The 24,791-nt window shown below is 44.1% G+C and overlaps 2 protein-coding genes across 2 annotated transcripts in view; one reads left to right on the top strand and one right to left on the bottom strand.

The window, feature by feature from the left end:
* The window catches only part of LOC310870550 (peptidyl-prolyl cis-trans isomerase FKBP3-like), a gene marked incomplete at both ends in the record, with an annotated part of 1,828 nt that extends 1,707 nt beyond the window's left edge, over positions 1-121 (top strand). The window contains one exon of the mRNA XM_083781793.1: positions 111-121. Within this exon, the coding sequence (XP_083637919.1) occupies positions 111-121 (11 nt within the window). The remainder of the gene's footprint in view (positions 1-110) is intronic.
* Positions 1-24,791, bottom strand: part of b4galt2 (UDP-Gal:betaGlcNAc beta 1,4- galactosyltransferase, polypeptide 2) — a 176,412-nt gene that overhangs the window by 114,191 nt on the left and 37,430 nt on the right. The window lies entirely within an intron of this gene.

A 24,791-nucleotide genomic window follows, 5' to 3' on the forward strand; every position in this document is an offset into this window, starting at 1 on the left:
CCTTTAAGTAGAAATGCATAAATGTTTTAATGCCAGATTTAGCCACTATACGACTACAAATGTCCCATGCAAACTGCTCTGCTCTTCTCTGTGAATCTCCGTCTCATCAGCATGCGGCTGACCCTCTTCCACTGTGTGTGTCTTACTGTCCTATGTAGTTGAGCGCTTGCAATCACGTGTCATAAGTCTTTTTCTATGAGGAAAAGATAATAATAAATACGAATACTACTAAAAATATTCAAATATATTCGATATCCGTCCAATTATTAAACCATTTAGGCCAGAGTTAAAAACATTCACTTTGAAAGAATATATATTCAAAGATTTGCGTCACATTTTTACGATAGCAGACTTATGAGCTTGTAGATCTGCTATTTTTCAATAGCTAAATTACAACATAATGTTTAAAACACCAAAAGGGGTTCCCGCTCAAGACCAATATTGAAATGTAATGAATGTCAACAGCCCTGCATCACAATCAAATTCCTACAGGTTTCAAACATACGCTGTGATTTTGGGGCTCCGATTGCCTCAACAAATTGGCTTTCACAAGATCATAGATGCCATTTGTATTTCAGTTTTCATGATGTTAGACAAATTAAATGTTTGTGCACTTGGCAAACTCTTCATCACGGATCAAAAGTAAATCTTGATGCTCCATTCAAGAAACTCCCACACAGTCTTCTGGCAAAATATGAAACTTTTATTGCTGACTTCAGACCACCAGATGATCCTGCTCCAGTCCATTGACTGTTTTGAACAGTTGATGAGAATTTGAAAAGACTTGCGTTTACCCTCACGGCCTACCTTTGATGTGCTGCTATGTTGTTTATTTCTGGGTTTCTCTTCTTTGGGTTTTCCTCTGTTTTAATTTCCTTTCTCTTTTCTTGGAAATGTGCTGCTATACAAATACAGTTTGATTTGACTTGATACCTGTTGATGCTAAAGTGTTTTCTACCAGTCGCCATTTCACTCTCAGTCAATCAGAGAAACATGAGAGCAAAATCTCTGTCCACGTTCACTTCCATGTCGTTTCATTTGCACAAAAAAAAAACATTTTCTCCCCTTCCTGGATCTCCTCTGCAGAGACTATATATAGAATAACTATAGGGAACGGATGGTCGGGATAACAAAATATATATTTTCACAGAAGCAGAAGCACAGAGAAAACTGTGTGTGTGTGTGTGCGTGCGTGAATGCTAATGAAGGGAGGGAGTGACAAGGACAAAGTTATAGTGTGATGAACTGATAACATGGGAATTATTACAGACACGACGCGTGCGCGCAATAATGACTATATTACAGTATATTATATTAATTTATCATGATATCAAATTACAGAGAATGATTACTCTCTTTGAGCCACCTGCAGCACTTTGGAGGGTAGCAGAATGGGTATGACGTACGACAAAATGGCCACTATGTGAATCTTACAGTTTGCACTCTTCAGACATTCAGACGTGACGTTTACCACTGCACCACTACCACTTTCCACAACCTAAATATGGGCATGCCCATACTGATATCAGGAACCTCCATATATGGGCATAAAAGGACACAGAGATCTACAGTATCATTATCATTAACACTGCGAGCGGAGTTCTCCGTCCTATCAAATACTCCCCCTCGTCGCACAGGACGGAGATTAATCACAGGACGGAACATTAATGATATCATAACCGAGCACACCTGGGCGTCCTGATTTAATGGTACAAATACCCCGGGCGTTCCAGGTGTTAACTCTTAAGTGTTTAACACCCACACCCACATGCAATATACCTCCCCCCCCCCCCCTGCCGGCCGGTCCCTCACTGAGAAGCAGTGAATTATAGAGAATGTTGGGAGCGTTTTCTGGCTGTGTGCTTTCTGTATACAGTTAAATGATGGTGGCTTGCTCTCTCCATCCAATCTACTGGGGCATCACTTCACTGGATTATTCTCTCTCTCTCTCTCTTTTTCTGGCGTGACCAATCACAGCTCACCCCGCTGCTACGCGTTCAGAAGCACCTCCGGCTGTAAACAAACGCAGCATGAACAGCTGAACTGTGATGATGCTCACAATGCACACATATAATGTAGTTAACTTTACTGTATCAATAACTAAAGACAGGACAGGGAGCTGAACAGAGCACTGTGATGATGCTCACAATGCACACATATACTGTAGTTAACTTTACTGTATCAATAACTAAAGACAGGACAGGGAGACCACGTTGTTGTTATTAGTCTCCCCCCCCCCGTCTATGCAGGTACAGTAGGAATATCTGCACTCTTTAAGAAGAGAAGAGAGTACGGATATTCCCTTCTCTAGTCTTGCATCTTCAAGAATCTGCACCCGGCTACTGAGACTACTCCTCAAGACTCCCCCTGAGTAGAGCGTGCCTTCTCCTAATAGTTCTTGGTATATTTGTTCTTTCATGTAGTCAGGACCTATAGCAACCTCACCCTAAAGGTGCATGTCACAAGGCGTGACCATATATGGAGGCGTGATGTCACAGGGCGTGACCATATATGGTGGCGCGGGTGACTAACTGATGGACGGGAGATGCAGTTTTCATAGTAAATGTGACCTACGGTCGAGATTTTCTGGCAATGCCATGCCAAACATTTGAGTCATTGTCAATAGCAATATTCTTATTCAGAAACAGAAAATAGACAATCTACAAGCTCACAATGACGTGTTGTGAGCTTATAGATTGATGGCTTGCGATAAGCGCTTGATGAGATTTTTTAAAACAACAAGCTGAAAACGGTGGCATCCAAACGCATGCTTGAACGCTGTTGTTATACTGTAACATCTTTGGCTACAGTACCTGCTAAATACTGTGGCTGTCTAGCATCTCACCCAGCGTACGCAAGGGGATTTTCTCCCTCTGAATGAGCAACAACAAATTAGCATATTATTATGAAAGTCAAAACTGTGTTATTGAAACCCAACAGAGGTCCATAATCACGTTGTGACATAACAAGCTGTCTAAATGTGGTCGAGGTGACATTCCACTGATGTAGTGTGGGTTACATCATCTGGTTTATGCATAGGCTGTCACAGATGTGACAGAAATAACGTCTGGAACTGTCCCGGGGTCACATTTGAGTTTTTTGCCTAATAATTGAATGTTCCGTCCTTTGGCCTCTGCATGCTATGAAAAGAAAGATTGTGTGTTGTGTGTGTGTGGGGGGGGGGGGGGATTACAAATAGGAGAGGAGAGAGAGAGAGAGAGAGAGAGAGAGAGAGAGAGAGAGAGAGAGAGAGAGAGAGAGAGAGAGAGAGACTGTAATGAGATTCAGAAAGCTGAAAGTCTGCATTGTCACCAAGGCTATGACAGTGGGAGGCAAGAGCCTCACACTTTTTCCTCTCCTCTCTCTCTCTCTCTCTCTCTCTCTCTCTCTCTCTCTCTCTCTCTCTCTCTCTCTCTCTCTCTCTCTCTCTCTCTCTCTCTCTCTCTCTCTCTCTCTCTCCCCTCCCTCCCTCCCTCCCTCCCTCTCCCTCTCTCTCTCCATCTCTCTCTCCTCCCTCCCCCCCCCCCCCCCTCTCTCTCTCTCTCTCTGTGTCTCCCACTCAGTCAATCTTTTATAAGTGCCTCTCCCGACTGTGGGCTGTAATTGCCTATTCTTTCCTGCAGCCGAGTGAGAGGAGAGATGGAGGGAGGGAAGGGAAGGAAAGGATGAAACGGGAGATGGAGAGAAGACGGGAGGAGGATGGAGAAAGAAAGAGAAATGTGCCGAGCGTGACGATACTTAAGGAAGTACAGAGACAGAGGGGAAACTTGGTAAAACACTAGTGTTTGTGTCAGGGACCTTATGGATGCAGTTAAGAGTCAGCCCTTTAATTGGCAAAACCCTCCCAGCCAAGTTGGATGTCACGTCTGACATTTTCTCTCACTCACTGTCTCTCCCTCTTCTGTGAGTCAAGCACGTCTTTCCTCCTCCATCTTCTTCTCCTCCGGCTTCTGAGGCCCGTTCAACCACATGGACTCATTGGCTCATTGGACCCTAGTGAGCTTATTTCTGGGCATGTCAGTGACCAGATATAAATATCTTGAGTGGTTCTCAAACTGTGGTCCGAGGCCCACTGGTGGGACGCGAGGGTATTGTAAGCGGGTGGCATAACACTGCGATTTCTAATGTATAATATTAATATTTAAACAGAAATAATGCCCTGGCATTTTTTTCTTTCACACCTTGAAATTAGTATTTTCTATAATAGCCTACCGATAAACAGGAACCTGAAATATACTAAACATATACCTGAAAATGCACACGGCCCACCCACCTGAGCCACCCGTCACCCATCTGGTCGTGTTAAGTGGGCAGATGGGTGGGGCCCTGATGCAGAGGTGCCGTATCGTTGTTCAGACGGTGTGTTGATCTGACTCGCCGCCTTACTGAAGGCCTACTGTATATATTCATACTCATATTCATACTAGTTTTAAGTAATACGGGGACCACCAAAAAGATGGTTAGTTAAAACAGAGACGTGGGCCTGGGCCGTGGCTCAGCGGTCCAGGCACCTTGGCTGGCAATCCAGTCTGGCAGTGTGCCGCGGGTTCGACTCCCGATCCCGACGGCCTTTACTGCATGTCTACCCCCCCATCTCTCTCCCATTTCCTGTCAGCCTACTGTCTGTCTGTCCTCCATACAAAAATATAAAATAAAGGCGAAAGCCACAAAAAAACATAAAAAAAAAAACAGAGACGTGTTCGGGTGAGCTTACCACTGCGGCGTGACGTCATGTTGTAGTTTTCGATGGTCACCTTATCACCTAGAACTGGAGGATGACTGGAGGCCTTCCTTAACCCCAACGCTAACCACACGTGAAGCCATGTACAGTCGGAGTAAGGGGATGTCAGGATGAAGCCATGTACAGTCGGAGTAAGGGGCCATGTACAGTCGGAGTAAGGGGCCATGTACAGTCGGAGTAAGGGGATGTCAGGATGAAGCCATGTACAGTCGGAGTAAGGGGATGTCAGGATGTCAGCCCCCGATCCCAAAAGGAACCTTTGAAGAAAATAGCCAATGCGCAACCACTCAACGCCCGCGTTGTGAGCTTGTAGATGTGCTATTCTCCCAAGAGCCATGTATAAATCCCAGGGGGACACTGGTCAACAAAGTATGTATAGGCCTTGTAGGGTTTAAGTGGTTCATACTGTGCATATACGTGTATCCGTGCAAGACGGGTGAAATGGAGGATTATACCGCTGTCTAGAAATCTCCCTGATGTATGCAGCTTTAGACACGGAACTATCCAATCATCTGTGTGTGTGTGTGTGTGTGTGTGTGTCATACTATAGTATAACTGTAGCCAAGTAAATGCACATGGACACACAGCTGTGTTTGCCTTCCTGTGTGTGTGTGTGTGTGTGTGTGTGTGTGTGTGTGTGTGTGTGTGTGTGTGTGTGTGTGTGTGTGTGTCTGTCTCTGTGGGACAGTCATGTCATTTCCTCAAGTATTATTTATGTGTTCATGCGTTAGCAGATGTGCGTCTGAATTCCATTATTCTTAACACGTTCTCACTACACGTGTCATGCCACATTCACCCTAATCATCCAAAACAAAACAATGTAGCGCTAAATCGTTATTTTGCGCTCTACTAAGGCGACCAAACTGTCGATTGTTGACATTTATTCTGATCTGGCACTTGTTTTAATTTGTCCCCCCTCGCTCTCCCCCTGTCCTCCCCCCCTCTTATCCTTTTCTTTCCCTTTCTGGAAACGACAAAAACGATGGAGCTTGTACAAAATAAATCTATTTCGCCCACGGTTTCTACACCCGTAAACCTGGGATGTGAGAATAAAACTGATGCTGATTCGCTCTGAATAAAGAGCACCTGCTAAAATGCCTGCATTGCAATTGACACAGAATTGAACATAAATGCAGGTGAGGTTGCCTCTTGAACCAAATTCAGTCATGGTAGTGAACTAACTTAATTTGCATTTCATTTAACTCCAAATCCATTTGGTTACATTTGTGCACTTTGAATTACAAGTGTATAAATTAACACAGGCTTTTACTGTGTGTGTGTGTGTGTGTGTGTGTGTGTGTGTGTGTGTGTGTGTGTGTGTGTGTCGTGTGTGTGTTTGTGTGTGTGTGTGTGTGTGTGTGTGTGTGTGTCATGTGTGACGTGTGTGTGTGTGTGTGTGTGTGTGTGTGTGTGTGTGTGTGGTGTGCATGCACATGGTGTGCACGCTGTGGCTCTTGGTTTGTATGTGTGTGAGGAACGGGGCACACTGGGGGGTATCAAACAGATGGAGAGAGTGTGTCACCCAACTCTGTACGTGCACACTGCAAGAATCCCCAGTGTTACAATGAAGCTCGGAGAGTACGAAAACACGGAGTATACGGGTCCATGTATACTGTACACGTGTGAGAGTTAACGGTCTGTCTTTTACAGTGAATTCTTCAAAGAGCGAAGGTAGGAGGTGTGTGTGGGAGGGAGAAAGAGAGAGAGAGAGAGAAAGTCAGAGAGAGAGAGAGAGAGAGAGAGAGAGAGAGAGAGATGGCTAGAGAGAGAGAGATGGATAGATAGAGAATGGAGAGAGAGAGTTGGAGAGGCTAACAGACAATGAGATTTATTATATGAGCAGCAACAGACACAAAGGGGGGAAGGACATTTTTGGCACGAATAACAAAGGCACCGAGATAACAGAGGGACAAAGACTCTGATACAATTACAACGAAGAACGAGGGGAGAAGAATGCGAGAGAAGAGCGACAGAGAGAGAGAGTTGTGAGTGTGCGCGCCATATTTTAGTGTTCCCATGAGGACAGTGAAATCTGAAGTAAATTGTGGGGAAATTGTTTTTTGGCCCCCATGAGGTAAAAAAAAATAGCTCTATATTAAAATATAGAGCTATGGATAGAACTATGAAAAACTATGGCTAACACATTAGCTAGTTGTGGTTAGGTTTGGTTATATCAGGTTATATTATAAGGTTATGTTTACAGACAGTGGGTGCATGTGGTTGTAATTAAGGTTAGCTTAGATGTCCAACCCTATTACTTGTTATTATTCCCAGGTATAACTATTTCAGAGTTGTACATAAATGCGGTCAACAAGAGTGTCTTGGCCAAGATGTCAAATTATGAACGTGGTGAAACATTGCAGACAGTTGGCAGTACACTCAAGGTGGTACACTGCATTAGTGCCAGAGCATACTTGGACGTCGGTGTCCACTCGGGACTCCTGCCACACCGTTACATACTGTATATACATACTGTATATCTGCAGCACGGTGATGTTTGGCCTGGGGCACTGGGACCACCTACTGTAGCACCATCTGTCACTCTTAGTCCACCGTCCCTTTCCATCCAATCTACTACTGGGGCATGTCACTTCACTGGATTATTATTTTTTTCCTCTCTCCCTCCCTCCCTCTCCCTCTCCCTCTCTCTCTCACGCACAAATCTTCAGTGTAGTGTATTAATTTATTCATTCATCATAATAATGGATTGTACAAATGTAATCGACAACATGGGTGCATTTGGTTCCGTTTGTACGCTCTCCAATTAACATTCTTTCAAGTGTGAAGGCTCTGTTTATATGCCCATCCACACACACACACACACACACACACACACACACCCATCTTCCTGGGTACAGTTGGCGTACATGCTATCAAATCTGTCTTTGTCATGAATTATTGGCAGGAGAAACCACACCAGTATGCCAGCGTGCGTGTGCATAAGCATGCATGCGTGATTGTTTTTTTATACACTGCTACACACACACACACACACACACACACACACACACACACACACACACACACACACACACACACACACACACACACACACACACACACACACACACACACACACACACACACACACACACACACACACACCAGAAGGGTCTCCAACATGTAGTCATGTAATCCCAGACTATATGTTGATGTTGCCAAAAGGACTCTAGATACTCCAAATGGCCAGCTGTCGTGCTAGTGGACACCATCACACCAAGACCCCAATGGTGAGATGGGGATGCAATGAGGATAATGAGTCAAAATAAACTCAAGACATTGTATCTAATTAAATGAAATTATGGTGTAATGATATGAAATTAAGTTTTTAGTTACATTTTGAATAAAATAATTAAATCCTCCTCCAAAAACAAAGAAAATAAACCCACTAATACTAATACAGGTTCAAATACATTCCCAGAGTATGGATCTTTACAAACTAATAAGGAGAGGCACATTATGTTTTAGTTTGGTACATTTATTCTCAGAGCTGTAAAATGGAGAAATCATATCAACAAACAATGGGCTCTATAATGAAAGGAAATGCTGCGCTGCTAACTTGTTCACGTCCCAAAGAACTGCCAAGCCTACACAGCAAAACACAGGAACAATACTGGACTCTCAACAAGCAAAATGTACCATGCTATCATAGCGTAATGACCTCCCATATGAAAGAACGATTTAAAACTTCACCAGTCAACACAATGCCATATTGAAGTATAAAATAATAACTTTCTAACCACTTGTAAGAAACCACTTTTTTAAACTAGAAAAGTGCAAGGATGTTGAAGTTTCTGTTAGTGCAGTGGTTTCTAAACGGTTTAGCTCGAGACCCAAAATAGACATGTTTTGTCTCCCAAGGAGTGCTACTACTATATTCACATTCTTTTTTCTTTTATGGAATTTCTATGATTTATTTATGAAATTATATTCTTTTTATAAAAAACTTGAAAATCTTTTGAAATGTATTATATATATTTTTATGTAGGACACTGGGGAAAAAATGGGGATATTTACATATAATAATATTCCGTGACCCACAATTTACCCACTGTTTGGGAAACAGTGAGTTGGTGCTCAATGCGATTCTATGAAATTCCACCTGAACCCCCTGATGTACCGACTTCACTTTCATCCTGAGCACAAATGCCACCGAAGGGGGCTTTCCTTTCTGTTGATTACAACGCGGACAGTATTAGTGTCACACATGCACACCGACACCGTGAATGCTTCTTTCAAAGCCCCCCCTGTGCCAAGGACACATTTCAGAGAGATTAAGTCGAACCCTATCTGATATTTGACATTTTACAAGTCGTGCTTTGATACCACCGCTATCTGGCTAAGAGGCTATAATCACCCGGGAGCCAAGCCACTTTGAACACACTGCCAAGAGCCCAGCTAACACAATACATGTTATAGGATTACAGTAAGTAGAATGACGGGGGGGGGGGGGGGGGGGGAATTGTCAAATGAAATCTGCCACTGCTGAAAAACACACTGATTAGATTAAGGCTATACTTTTGCCATGTGGAGGAGATTGAATGGATTAAATTAATGAGTACAGTTCCGAGCACAGGTGATTGGTACAGTTACCTGGCCGACAAATGACATTTTGAATGCAAGCCTCAGATCCAGCATGCAGTGCACACAGTCCAGGCTGTGTGTGTGTGTGTGTGTGTGTTTCTCCTCTCTCCTTTAATCTCCCTCGTCTCCATTCTCTCAACAAACCTCCTGACATCCGCCCGTTCCCATGAGAGTGCCGCGCTCGAAAGGCTACACAAACACATCTAACTTGGCAGACACACACACACACACACACACACACACACACACACACACACAAGCGTGCACCTGAACACAATCCAGCACACACACACGCATCTATTATCCATGTGGGCTAGAGTGCAACAACACACACTCACCCCTGTGGACCTGACAGCTTCAAAGAGACCCTTTTTTAGAAACAGATTCAAAGCCCAGGTCATGCATGCAAAAGAGAGAGAGAGAGACAGAGAGAGAGAGAGAGAGAGAGAGAGAGAGAGAGAGAGGGAGGGGGGGGGGGGGGGGTTGAAAAGAGACTGACAGAGAATCTATCACAACTGGAGGGAACACAGATAAAGAGGGAGAAAAACAGAATGATAAGAATGACAGACTTAAACAGAGATTGTATCACAAAAAATAAAACTTTAGTTAACATCAAAATCCATGAATTATGTAGAGAATAAAAAAACAACTAAAAAAGGGTTTTGGCGGTGTACTCTTGCCCCCTTGGGTATATGCAGTTACAGAGCACAAGTTCATTCAATAAATAAAACAAATGCTGGTTACACAGTGGGCAGGTGCCTCAGTGTGCCGATAAACACTATTATTATTGTCACGTTTGCACTTTGCACACGGTTCAGTTTCACAGAAGATCCTGGCCAAAAAGTACCGTTTATACGTGCGGTGGGGGGCTCAGCCTCAAGAGTGCTTCCACTAAGGAAAATAGGCCTACTAATGACACAACCCGCCTGTTGATATTTACGCTAAAGATGAGAGGCTGGTCTGCATTCATGCGAGCCCCGGAAGTCATCGGTGACATAGCTCTAAATGCAACGCATATGGACCAGAGCTACATCGGGAGGTGAAGCGGCAAACAGTCGACGCCAGCGTCCTCACGTCCCACATTCACACACCAATGGTGGCGAGCTAGCACGCGAGGCACCGATCGACTCATTAGCGGCAATGTAGGGTTCAGCGTCTTTCCCCAAGGACACTTCGACATGTGGACAGGAAGGAAGCTCCGGGATTCAAACCGCCGACCCGCGGATAATTGGTCGACCTGCTCTACCTCCTGAGCGACAGTCGCCCCAAAACAGCAAACGACAGGTAAACAAATAGACGGAGCCCGAGGTATAGAGACAGGTAAACAAAGGGCTTTATACAAAAACATCCTGCGGATGCCAGACAGGTATAGGGAACGGAGCTGTAAGGAGCAATTAGAAAGGTAAAGAGAGAGGCAGCAGGCGTGTGCATGTGTGCAGTTGGGGGGGGGAGGTTTCTATCTTCCTCTCCACCTGGGGTTGTGTGGCGCGCCAGGGGGTCTGACAGCTAGGCTGGTATGAACTCTACTGCACCTGGCTTCTCTCTCGCTTTCAATCCCCCCACCCTTTTCTCCATTCCTCCCTTTCTCTCCGTCTCCATTAAGGCCCACATACAACACTTGGACAAAACACATTTAATGGCTATAATCCGTAAAGGGGCTGTTTTGCGATCTGAGGTGGAAATATTATTCCGCTGTGAACACAATCATTGGTCTCAGCGTCTCGGGGCATATGGACCTTTTCATGTCAAGGACCCCACAAATGATATTCACTAGCCCGCGGACCCCACATTAGAAAATATATGCCAAGGACCCCCATAAGAGAATATTTTTGCAGCTCTAGCAATGATTTTCAACCATTTTCATTTCAAGGACCCCCAGGTTTGACTTGAATTAGGCTACGGTCGCCTATTTAATGGCATTTCCATGTCTGGGACCCCCAATATATATTGTTATAATTGTTAATTTTACTCTGAGAGTGTACAAAATGGAACCAAATTGACCCGTTAGGGTCATTTGTTTCTTTTGCATTTGAATTCTGACGACTAATATGACATATGAGGTTTCCAGTTTCCACCCGACAGATGATATTAAAGCGGTGCATTCTAAATAGGGTTGGGATTCGTTTTTTTCGGATTTTAACGGTTCCGAATCCTTACCGGATCCCTCTTAACGGTTACACTTCCTAACGGTTCCCTTAACGGTTCCTAATATAATTTCCCCCCCCCTTTTTTTCTGACATACATTATGCTTATATTATAACTAACCTAACCAAGTAGGCCTACATAATAAACACAAATTAAATTATTGTAATTGCACTTTAAATTTTTGAAGTAGCACTATTATTTAAACTTCACCACCACCACCAGCTAGCCACCACAACAATGTCATTGTTGCAATTTGTACTGTAGCCTATATTAAGTACACATTGCAATAATGATATTGTTGTGGTGACAAATGTTGTGTCTTTATGTTCAGATGAATTTAATATGAAGGACCCCATTTACCCTAATGGAAACAAGCCATAGTGCTTTCTTGGGTTATAAAATCCTCTTAGCAGACCTTGTATTGAACTGTAGGCTACGTTCCTGTGCTTTTTTCTGCAAACTGTTTATAAAGTAATCAATCTGGAGTTATATATGCACCGCGCGATTAATTTAGAGCCAATTCAAAAGCAGTTTGAGTTGCTTATAAGTTGTAAAAATAAGTGCAGACAAATTGATTTTTATTTAATTCATGGCTCTATAGTTAACGTGATTCATAAAATATCAGACAGAAAGAAGTTGAGTCATTGGCGTTCTAAATTAACACCATTAACAACAGTACGCCTAATAAAAAGTTCTGTAGTTAGTAGGCCTAGTTTGTATTTTCTAACGTTACTAGCCTGGGGAAAGTCAACCAGTCTTGCATCATCCTCGTCCCCCGAGGACAAGGATGTGGTGGAACTACGGGGAGCCGGGCACGGCTTTCCGCAGGCTCTCAAACACAATGTGCCTAGATTCATCTCGTGAGTCGTGGACTCGAGTAGGCATATTGATTTTGCAGGAAACTATGGCATCGCATTTATTGCACTTTGCGTGCTCAGCCTCAGTCATTGTCTCCACCAGGCCGAAGGCATGGGGGGAAGAGTATGTTTTGCACTCCGTCCGTGTGTGTCCGTGAGCAGCTAATCTCGGCCACCGTTAACCTGGTCGATGCCAAATTTTGCACACACACTCCCTGGATGCCAACGATGAACCTCTGCCCCAAACTTTCCAGAACGGCCTGTTATAGCGCCACCAGGAGGCTGCTTTGTGCAAAACAAGTTTTTGCACAGTACACCTACAGATTTTGTCCAAACATCGCGCAAATTGGTACACAGTCTCTCTAGAGCCATTCAACGAAACGGGTCTCTCAGATTTCTCAGACTCCATCCTGATTGGTTAAGATTGGCTTCCAAAGTTCACAGGAGTGCTCAGTTTCAAACAAAATGCTGCAAATCATGAACACATCGTGTGATTTCCGTCAAATTGTGCACGGACATTCCCACTAGGCTGAGGAAGAAATGCCACATGAACAATTTCAACTCAGCCTCAAGGTGGCGCTATAACTGGCCAAAAAGTGTTTTTACCTCTAACTGCACGGATCTGTGGATAACTTTGTATGCCAACTCCCTAGTTTACTTTTGTTGCCCTTTTGTCCAACCACCAGATGAAGGCAAGCTGCAATGTCCTACATTCCTATCCTGGTGGAGACCTGTGCCCAGAAGGGCACTTTTTCTAGTTTCCCTCTGTTAACCACACTTTGGAGATCTCTTCGACATACTGTCCTGTTCGCTCCGGTGACCGGTGGCTGAATGCACAGAACAGTTGGCGTATCCTCCCCGACCCCACTCACTCATGTAGGTGGGGGGTGACGTCACCCCAGTAACTTGGCTCTGCTTGCATGTATGCACAGACACAGCGGAGCTGAATGACGACTGATGAGAACCGTTTGGGGAGCCGTTAATAAAATAAAACGATGGAACGATGGCTCCGGATCCGCAATGTCGGAATCGGGTCTGAAACGGACCCCGTTCCGAATCCCAAACCTAATTCTAAAGCCTTTTAATTTCAACAATTAAATTCCAAATTTGCATCTGGCACAGAGCCCTATTCGATACGATTTTTATCACTGGAACCACAATCATAATAAATTATTATGATTGTGGTTCCAGTGATCGTTCTCAGTATAGTATGGATTATTATTAATAATCCATACTATACTTATGCGCTCAATATTTAAATCAAGTCAATTTGAGACAGAAATAAGCTTTCAGTTACCAGATAGGGGCTGCAATTACTTTTTGGCATGAGGAAAAAGGCTTTTTATCTGGCCTTTTACAGGTACTGTATACAGTAACCACTGGTAAAATTGGTGTGATTGGGCTATAGCTATTAGCTATATTAGAGCGTATGCGCGTGACATCATCATCATACCTGGAAGTTATGCAGGAATGCCTACTGAGTGGCAAACAACTATACTTTGTGGCCTTGACAGGCCATACATACATCCAAACAGAAAAGTCTTATCTGATTATATTAAACAACGTAAAACAACGTTAAACTCACTTTGCCACTCGATTTGCAATTGACACCTCTATAGTCTATAGTGTTTGAATATACAACCCCCAAGAATGAAACCAAGACGTTTTGAGGCAGACAATTCCTGCCAGTTAACAGGCAGCAGCTACAATTCCTTTTTGACATAAATGAGGCATAGCGTTGGTTCATGCAGGACACAGGAGTCTTGCACGGCCCAGCTGCAATCGGCTGTCGGTCAGCGGATTGTAATCAATCAGCCTATATAGCTTCCTATTCCCTGTCGGGTTCCTTTAACAGTTTGACTGCGAAATTAACTGATCGCGATGCCCGGTTGACTGCCTAGAGATTTCACTAACCTTTGAAGAAGCACAGCGCTGACGTCATCGTTCCTTTTCATGAAAATCCCCTTTAAAATGGTGTGATCCTTTGTCGTAGTGTTGAGAAATAATCCAAGGTGGCGATCAACAACAGAGCAGAGGAGGAACGCGCCCGCTGCGCGCCACCCCCGCCATTGGAATGCATTGGGCCGCAATTTCCCAGAATCCTTTGCACAACTCAGTTTACACGGGTGTGATTTTTGAGTGGTGCAACCACTCCTACAACCAGCAATGTCCGTGTTCGCCCGCCTGTCTGTATCTGAGCACCAGTATATGACTATTAGTACCAGTAGGGGCGCTGTGCCAGAAACAGAGAGAGAGAGATAGTGCTGCTCTGTTGCCTGCTAAGGAGAGAGAGAGGAGGAGGAGGGGAGGGGGGGGGGGGGGGGGGGGATGATTCTTCTCGTGCGTTTCTGGGCCAGATTCCTGTGGTGTTGGGAGTACACAGAACGGCATGTAGCGGTCTGTTATCTGATGTTGAGACCTATCTGGAAGAATGAGACCTGACAGATATGATTGCTCTCATCTCTGACAAAACACACGACCCTGAGCAATCCAATTACACACACGCACACACACACACACACACACACACACACACACACACACACACACACACACACACACACACACACACACACACACACACACACACACACACACACACACACACACACACACACACACACACACACGCACACGCACACGCACACGCACACAACCTATATTCCTCCCCATAGTAAATCACCCCTTTTCATATCATAGCTTTATTACAGGAAGACAATTATCTAATAAAAGTTGACACACACATCCCATAGCAGTGATGAATGGCTGTCAGAGAGACAGAGGGTGGTAGAATAAAAGAGAGAAAGTGGGGAGAGAGAGAGAGAGAGAGAGGCTAGAAATTCCCACACAGACAAACACAGAGCCACAGAGACAGAGACAGAGAGAGAGAGAGAGAGAGAGAGAGAGAGAGAGAGAGAGAGAGAGACGGAGACAGAGAGTCAGTCAGTCAGTCACAAGAGGCAGGCAGCGCTGCATTGTGACCTTGGCAATGGTTCAGATGAATGATTTAAATGTGGTTTAGCCTCCTCTCTGCCAGCCCGGGGCTGAAAAACCCCTGGCAACCCAACACCCCCGCAACCCAACACCCCCGCAGACCCCAGCGACAGATCCCATATCTCTGCACAGTGCTTTGTAGAGAGGACTGCTTCTCAAACCGTTATGCGAGTCATGGGGATACTGCAAATTGGGAAAAACACTAAGACGTGAATCCCTCAGGGGATCTATAGTATTTTTTTGTGGAAAGCCTTTGTTGAAAATAGCTGATTGTCAAGCTTGTGGATCTGCTGTTTTCTTGCTAAAGTCTTCCCCACAATAAGGATGCTGGCGTTTAAGTGCTGCAAGCAAGGCTGGGAAAGGTTCAGGGTGCCAGGGTGCCGGCGATGTCGAGACTGTTCTGCTGTATGGTTCTGAGAGCTGGAGAGTGGTCAAAACAGACACAGGAGAATGGAAGTGTTCCACAACAGATGCCTCAGATCTTTTGGCCGAAATACAATGTCAAACAATGAACAATGAACACAGACTAGGCTAGGACATACTGAGGATGGAGCAGGACTGCATTACAAAGGTGGCCTTAAGATGAACACCACCAGGCAAAAGAAAACCTGGGAGGCCCAAAACCACCTGGAGCTGGAACAGATGGACCTGTCCTGGGGAGGAGAGGCGCAACATGCCGCCAGGGATCGGATGCAATGGAGAGCGCCTTATGTCCCATAGGGGACGAAGAGGAGTAAGTATACTGTAAGTAATTTGAAGTGCCGAAAAAGTACACAACAGTATACGTTAGTTCCACTGATCCAAGCCGGAAAACACAAATCGATTGATTGATCATAACATGTGCCTGATGATGAGCCCCACTCATCTGGACCGGTCCAGAGAAGGGTGAGAACCACTGGAATAAAACTGACGGGTGGATACATTGAAAAGAGATCGAATTGAGACCGAGATTGAAGAGAGATCGAGATTGACGAGAGAGTGGAGGAGGAGGAGGAGGAGGACGTGGAATTGAAGAGAGGGGAGGTAGAGCTGATAGAAAGCTGCTTTTGTTTCCTCCATCAGCAGCTGTCCTCTCCTCTCCTCTGTCTCCCCTTCAACGTGCCCTTTCATCTGCAGCCACAAAGAGCCAGGCTGAGAGGGAGAGGGAGAGAGAGAGAGAGAGGGAGAGAGAGAGAGAGAGAGAGAGAGAGAGAGAGAGAGAGAGAGAGACGGGTTGAAACGAGGGAGAGATGGTCAAAAGCAGTGGTTCCCAAAAAATTTAGTTCGGGAACCAAAAGATAAATGTGATGTCTCCCCAAACTATTGGAAATAGTCGACCTATTATTATTGTGAGCTTATTGGAAATAAGCCATGAGCCATGAGCTTGTTTCTGGCTCATGGCTACTTTCACTTCTTATTTCCACTTCTTATTAAAAGTTACAAGATTGTTTTGTATTCATGAAATTCTTTAAAAAAAAAAGTTTTAATGTGTTTATTAATGTTGAAAACTTTTTTTCCTTTTAAAGAAATTACAAAAGGGGAATTCTTACTCGCAAACCACACAAATCTGTCTGCAACGCACAAATGGGTCCCGAACTAGCGTTTGGGAAACAGCACTTAAGCCCAGGAGAGGGAAAGACAAGAGAGGAGGAGAGGAGTGTGGTTCAGGCTGGAAGGTAAAACAGTACTGTAGCGTCTTCATAACGGAGAACAAAGCCTTCGGGGCCTCTGCACTCCATTGTTGTTAGGAACATATGGCTTTGTTTTTTCAGAGATTTTATTTCTTTTTTTCTCTTGTTCTTCCCCTATCATGACTTTGATTAATTATTCATGTTGTTTTTCGTCTTTGTTATTGCATTTCCACGGTCTGATGACCATGTATACAGCTTGTGTATGAAATGCTTGCCTTGCCTCTACAATGGCTACACGTACCGAGTGAATGCATAAATGAATCAAACAATTTATCAGTTAATTAGATTAGAAGAATTACTGAAAATTCAGTAAACCAAGTCGACTGATTTATGAAAAAAAGTATTAGTGAATCTGTGATTTCACTCATATTCTTTCTTTCTTCCTTCCTTTCTCTATTTCACTCAGCGATTCAATATCATCCAGTTGAAATTAGCAAAGCATGTTAGATTTAGATCATGGGCAAAGTCATGAATAAATTACAAGCCACAAGAGAGGTTCTATTTTCTAAGAGCTCATAAAGCTCGCCAAGACAGCCTGTCGCGGTCGATAAGATGAAGAATATGAAAACACCAAAGCGCGTGCATTCACAGGCAACTCATTGAGTCCAGCTTCAAAAGTCTCCTAATTACATGCATCAAGGAAACTACAGCAATTGTGTACAATAAATGGAGAATAAATATTTTCCCTCTATTCCTGCTACATTCCATCCATTGTACGCTTGGAGAAGACTGGTCAGAATGGATGTTTGAGGTTTAAGGTGTGAAAGCAATATGAAACAGGCCACCTTTTGGGGATAATGGGAAATGTGTACATGATGTATTGCCCGACATTTGCTGATGCAGGTGTTATGAAAGCCCTATTTAAATGCCAGCCGGCCAAATACCACCGCTGGAACAGAACGTCTGCATTTCAATTCCTCAGGAAGATCTACTTTTCAGTTCAGGAACCCAGAAGAAAGAAACATGAACATTTTCTCCCATTGGCGCACATTTGAGTTGTTTTGACATTTTTCTAAACATTTCCAAATCCTGGGCTTACTTGTAAGGCCATACAACTTTAATTTCCTCTAGACATGAGGGAAAATGCCAGGTCGCATCTGCAGTAAAACCATACAACTGGAGATAGGAGGTCCTTGGGTTGACATTGTGATGCCGATCGTGAGGTAGAAATTCAATTTCCTCGAAATTGACAACAGCGAAACAACCATATGTTTTACACACTAAACTCTGCTATGTTATGGAAGCGGGCTGGTTCTATTACGGCATGGAACTAATTTATGAGCTTGTAGTCACCTCTAAAAAAAACAACAAAAAGACATGGGGTAAATATCAACTTAGAATTTGCTAAATAGTTTTTCATAGTAATAGTCTTTCAAACAAACAAAGGAGACTCTTTGTGTGTCTCCAAAGGGAACCACTTGTGGTCATCAAATAAATGGCTTAGGAATGCAGAAAATATGAATTCAAGTCTATGGGGTTAGTAATCGATAGGGAAAAAAAGTTATTTTTTGAAAATAGCTGATTCACAAGCTCACAATGCATGGCAAACGCGGCCCATTGTAAGCTTGTAAATTGGCAATTTTTTGTTGAATGTTCACCCCAGAATAGGGATGCTATGGTTAAGGGCTGTCCGCACCAACAATGAAAACTACAAAAACAGCTACTGTATAACAATAATGATGTGAGCAAGCATCCACACATTTATATAACATTCTGTGAACAGCCTGATTGGCTGATTGACAGGGCTTCTATCGTTCACCAAATCCCTCTGAAAGGCGATCACAACGACATTGATCGCCACTGTCGTGGTCGTTATAGCTGTGTTAGGGAGTCCGCACTACACTAACATGTTTGTAACTGCCATTTTTCCAGTTTCCATGCTCCTTTGCAGTTACTTCACAGGTATGGGAGTGATCCTACGCAGTACACACACAGAATATTGCAATAGATGGATGTCCAGTCTTTGATCCAGTTTGAGTGTTATTTATTTATCAGATGAAATCATGAACATGAACATACCAGGATGTTATTAGTAGATGTTACAAGTTTGTCTCTGTTCTGCTGCTGCTGTGCTGCTGCTACTGGTAAGAACGGTTTGCTCCCTGGTTCCCTGTGTCTAGTGGTCTGATTAGTGCACCTGAGTGACCCTCTAAATACACACCCAGTGCCAAATCTAAAGCCCGCCACCAAGTGTTCAAAAATAATATGCCAACCCAACCAATACTATAGCACCATCATAATGGCTCCTACAATGTTTATAGTTATTATTATGGCTGGTGTGGACGGCCCTTTGGTCTTGTTAAAGAGAACAAAAAAGTATACAGGCTTTTCTGTTTCCCTCTCCATGTCTCAAACTTTCTCAGTCTCTCGCGCACGCTTTGCATGCAAACAGCCTCTCTCTCCCTATACAGTACATCTCAAACAGCCTCTCTCTCCCTATACAGTACATACAGTACCCTATACAGTACATCTCCCAGAGTTCATTCTGTGTGAAATTGTGTGGTTTCATTCAAGCGCCTCTCTGGACAGGAGTCAGGACCGTTCTAAAGCTAGTCTTTCAGAGCAGGCCAGATCATGGCCTTCGCGTTCTATCACTGACTAGTGTAAATAAATGATGATGACAAACGAGTCCTCTTCAGCACTAAGAAACAGTGCACTGCTGCAATAGGTACTCGGTCAATTTAAAGGTATATTCAGTGATTTCACTTAATTCAAATATCACTTATTTTTTTGTTTTGTTGTGATAATCCTCTCTACTATAGAGTGTGCTGGCCATATAAGGAGTTCCTCCCTGTCCCCAGTTAACCCCTGGGGGTCAAAAAACCTTAGGTTTCGTTTTTGACTCTCTATCCTGATTGGACGAAAGGCTGGGTCCCACAGCCAAAAACGAAACCTAAGGTTTTTTGAGTGAAATCACTGAATATACCTTTAAGGTGATAGAGGGACATGTATCGCTGTTGTTGCCTGTTTTTTTCATAAAGTAACGCCCTCTATATGACCATACACTACAGTACAGCGTCACACAAAAGCATCAAAAGTAGCAGATCTGCAAGCTCGAGATGAGGCACGAAGCGGCGTGTTTTGAGCTTGTAGATCTGCTACTTTTGCCATTTATTTTATTTGCATGCTTAAAATGAACCATTTTGGACATGTGAGGTTTCCACGGGACAGAGACGATAACAGATGCATCTCATAAGCATTAGTATGCATGCTCTGTGCGGTGTGCCCAGCAGCTGGTTCCACATTTTGTTTCCACTTATCGTGAATATTGGGCGAGTGACTTTTGTGATTGTGTGTCTTCCAATTAGTACAGATAGGTGCTCTCTGGAGTCTGGACCTTTGGCAATACGCCAGAGCAAGAGGCTCACACCGCCAACCAGACTGATATGCCCATACCCGAGGGAGTATGCACAGTGGTTTAAAGAAACTAAGTACATTCACTTAAGTACATTTTTGAGGAATTTGTGCTTTACTTGAGTATTTCCAATACTATTGGACTGCATCTCTAACCTGACGCTGCCAGATGGGGGCGGTATTGGGTAACCATGTTCCCCAACACAGCACTCATCTGGGATCTCTCAGGGAGTTGAGCTGACACAAATCCGTTCCGTACCGAACCAATCAGCGTGAGCTAAGGGCGGGATATGTGCGAAACCGGATGTGAAGCTATATAGACACGTCAATATGATTGGTTGTGTTTGCACGCCCACACGGTGATAGACAGACTGTCCCATCCAATCATCTACCAAGTATCTTGAAAAAAAGGAACAGCCCCGTCATCGAATTTGCTTCCGCGATCCCAGATCCCAATAAGCTGTGAAACAAATTTGTGTAGCAAGCTTCTTGGATCTGGCAGCGTCAGGTTACTGCATCTCAGAGTCAGAGGCAAATATTGTAATTTTACTCCACTACATTTATTTGAAAACTTTACTAGTTACTTTGATTATTATTACAAAACATACATTAGCCACTTCAGCCCTATATACATTTTGGCCATGTGAAAATAGCCAAACTACAAGCTCACAATGCGTTGCAATGTGACACATTTGAAAACATGAAAGGAGTATTTTCTAATTTTGGTACTTTAACTACATTTTGATTCCAATAGCCTATGCTTTTATTCTTTCACTCAAGTACATTTTGAATTCCGGACTTTCAGTTAACGGAGCAGTTCTAAATTGCAGTATTGATACTTTTACATAATAGGTAAAACAATTGAGTACTTTTTCCACCACTGAGTATGCAGTGCACTGCGTCGGGTTGGTCAGATTGTCAGTTGTCCAGAGAACCTGCCGAACCGACCGATATTTGCCCTCATCCAGTCGTCCAGTAACATACGTAAGCGCATCAGTGGACGTCTGTGACTGAGACGAGTTGAGTCAGGGAGGGGGATTATAGTCTCACCCCCATGCAGCCTGCATGTGAGAACTCAGCCCAACTCTCCCTCGAGTCGTTTTTTCCAATACTAGGGAGAGGCTAACGTTACAGCAGCACAAGGAGATGAAAGTTATACGGAAGAATACTTCTACATTATCGATTGGTTGTTTTCTGTATTTTCTTAATTTTGTTTTTGTAGTTTCAGATAGCATTTTGTACCTGTCTGTTTTGACTACGTATCACGTGGTTGGTAGACAATAATTCTGTATAGAATGTGACAGGACAGACAGACTGACAAGTGACAAGAATAGAATGCTGACAATGAGCAGAAGAATGATAGTGCGCGCACACACACACACACACACACACACCACACCACACCACACCACACACACACACACACACACACACAGATGGCTGAGTGTTGTTCCAACTGGGAGGCTCATCCTGTGTATCTCTCTCTAATGAGGGAACAAAGGATCGATTCCAAACCAGAAGGTGTGGAGCCTTGTGGATGGACCGATCCCAACACGACGAGGGCATGGCTCCAAAGTGTCCTTGTCCTCAGATCTCTGTTTCTCCACCTTTTTTCCCCAATGAGTCTTCTGCTCGTTCTCCTTTGCCCCATGCTCATCTGCCCTATCCTAGCCTCGATACCTTTCAGGCTTTCATTTTCGGCGGCGCAAAAAATGAAAGCCTGGAGGAACGCATTGGCCGCTCTGGGCTAGAAGTGGGAGGAGTCAACCCTTCCGGGTGGGCGTCGCTCCAAATGATGTGACGTAGCGCTGCACTTGGGGGGGGGGGGGAAGGAGGGGCCGTGGCTGACGGACAGATCGGTGAGATCCAATCAGGGCGTGCGCAAATCTCTGCTGCGACCCGCCCCTCCAGACAAAGAAACCTAACACATTAGCTCAGTCTACCCCTACCTTAACGTTTCCTCTATACTGCAGTGGTTCTCAAAGTGGGGTCCGGTGACCCCCAGGGGTCGTTGGTGTTCCAGGGGGTCCCCAGCAAAAGTAGTTAATACAGCAACACAATCATTTAACCACTTTATTCACTTATTATGTTGGCCATTTAAAAATAGCAGATGTACAAGCTTGTAGCCTACATCTGCTTTTGTTTTTTCTTATACATTTCTTAACACAAATCTTCTATTCCAGGGGTCCATGCCCTGGCACAAAACATTGACTTCATCTACTCCTTCATCTTATTCCCATGCTCAGTCTGCATCCTCTAGAGATGCCCTCTCCTCTCCACTCCTCTCCTCTCCATCTTGCCAGCTGGAAGGTTATCATGTGAACATAAAGTGTGTACCAAGTGTGTGTTCATTTAACTCAGAGTGTATGAATGTACCAAATGGATGTACGGTGTGGACACTGTGTACAATAATCCTCCTGATAAATCTGATAATGTGAAAAGAATATTGAGCATAATTACACAAATAACCTTTAAATACTGCTCCACGAAAAAGGACGTCTTTTCATACATAAAAAGTGAAATGTTTCCCAACCCTCTTGACAAGACTGATGATAGATGACAATACTTGGACCCCGAACCTCATCTTATCCTCATAACAGTCCTTGTTCACCACACTTCCAGGGAGTTTTCTCTCAGACTTTAGAAAATAACACCTGGAACTAAATAACACGGCTGCATTCTACCGTAGTATCGGTTCATTTAGCAGCTTTACCAAAAATAAACACACTGAAAATGCTACCGCCAGCGCCAGCTACAGATTGGTAAGAATTTGTTTTGTTTATATTAAAGAAGAAGAAATTGGTATTGAAAGCCTAAAAGAGAATGCAACATTGATTTATCTTGTTTGTCAGATTCTGCCAACATAATAATGTATTTAGCTTATTATTTGCCAGGAATCTGTCAATACACCAGAGACAAGGCACAAAAATGAGAGACGTAGGAGGTGACAAATCACCACCTCAGCTTATATGCTGTCCACACCACAAAAGAACACTGTGGCTATACTCTATGCATTATATAAGACAAGTATCCTTAGTTGTTTTTCTCTGAAACCATTTCCCCTTTCCCCATTTTTGCAATGGCCAATGACAGCTGTCAGAACATGTCGGCAGGATGGGTACACGGAGGCAAAGCTTTAGGATTTAGAGAAGTTAACATTTCACCACAGCTGACTTTGACAACCAGGTCTGTTGATGCGTTGTGTGTTCATGTGTATGTACAGTATGTATAGTAATCCTTGCCGAGCCATGAGGCCCATAGGGCATGAGCCGATGTCTTGTTTCTGTAGCGTGAGGCAGCTTGACGTACAAGTACACCACTTGGACATGGCAGTGACTTACAGTACCCCCCAATCCAACCCTTGATGCTGAGTGCCAAGCAGGGAGGCACTGGGTCCCATTCTTCAGAGTCTTTGGTATGACCCAGCCGGGGATCGAACCCAGACCTCCCAGTAAAGGTGGTTGCTAGAGATGTCCCGATACTGTATCGGCATCGGGAAAAGTATCGGATCGGCCCTTATTTGTCATATCGGGTCATATCGGTGTCGCGCTCTGTCTGCAGGGACCATAACTGGGTGGATCTCTCAGAGGGACACCTTTGTGTCCCTCTGAGAGACACCTTTGTGTCCCTCTGAGAGACACCTTTGTGTCCCTCTGAGAGACAAAGGAAGTGGTTAAAAACCAGGACATATAAGGACGCATAACTGCCGAAACCGATGTTGTCAAAAATGTCAAATAATGTCAGATATATCTGCCAGACCGATGTATTGGTCAGGCTCTAGTGCAGATCCCAGATGTATCTGAAACTCTGCAGACAGCAACATGATGTACTGCCTGCTGTACAGAAAACAGAACACAGAGCCAAGGACAACAAAAGCAATAGTTTTAAAAAACGCCAGGAGAAGTCACTGTGATTTATGTGATGTCCACGCACGCAAGCTGTGGACGCCTTTCACTAGGCCCTTTAAATATAATTACCTTGTGGCTGGTCAGCTGAAGATGAAATTAACAAGCTCTGGCAACACAAAGCGCATCATGCTCCCGAGTGTGTGCGTGTGCTTGCGTGTGTTTGTGCACACACAGCGTTCACGTGGGTCTACCTTGATTGTGGTGAAAGAGAAGAGGACTGTTTACCGTAAATGCTTCTTTTCTTGTTGGTGCTTGGCAGCACTCCGCACAGAAAAACGTGGGTGCCAGAAAACTGTTAGAAAACCTTCCTGAAGTTTGTGCTGAATGTTAGAGCTGTGCAAAATAGAGGCCGACAGTGAGAGACGCAGTACAATCCAACAGTACATCAGTGTGCAGTGCACCGGGCAGAAGGGCTATATACCGTTGTGATACTTGCCAGCTATAGTGGATTCTTACATTCTTATGCAGAGAATCGATAGCTGTAGTGAGGCAGATTCACAGACCTGAGTCAGCCTCCCGCTTTGAGATGTTTCACTCT

This window comes from Protomyctophum parallelum (assembly GCF_964188405.1).
Source record: "Protomyctophum parallelum genome assembly, chromosome: 14".
Classification (NCBI taxonomy): domain Eukaryota; kingdom Metazoa; phylum Chordata; class Actinopteri; order Myctophiformes; family Myctophidae; genus Protomyctophum; species Protomyctophum parallelum.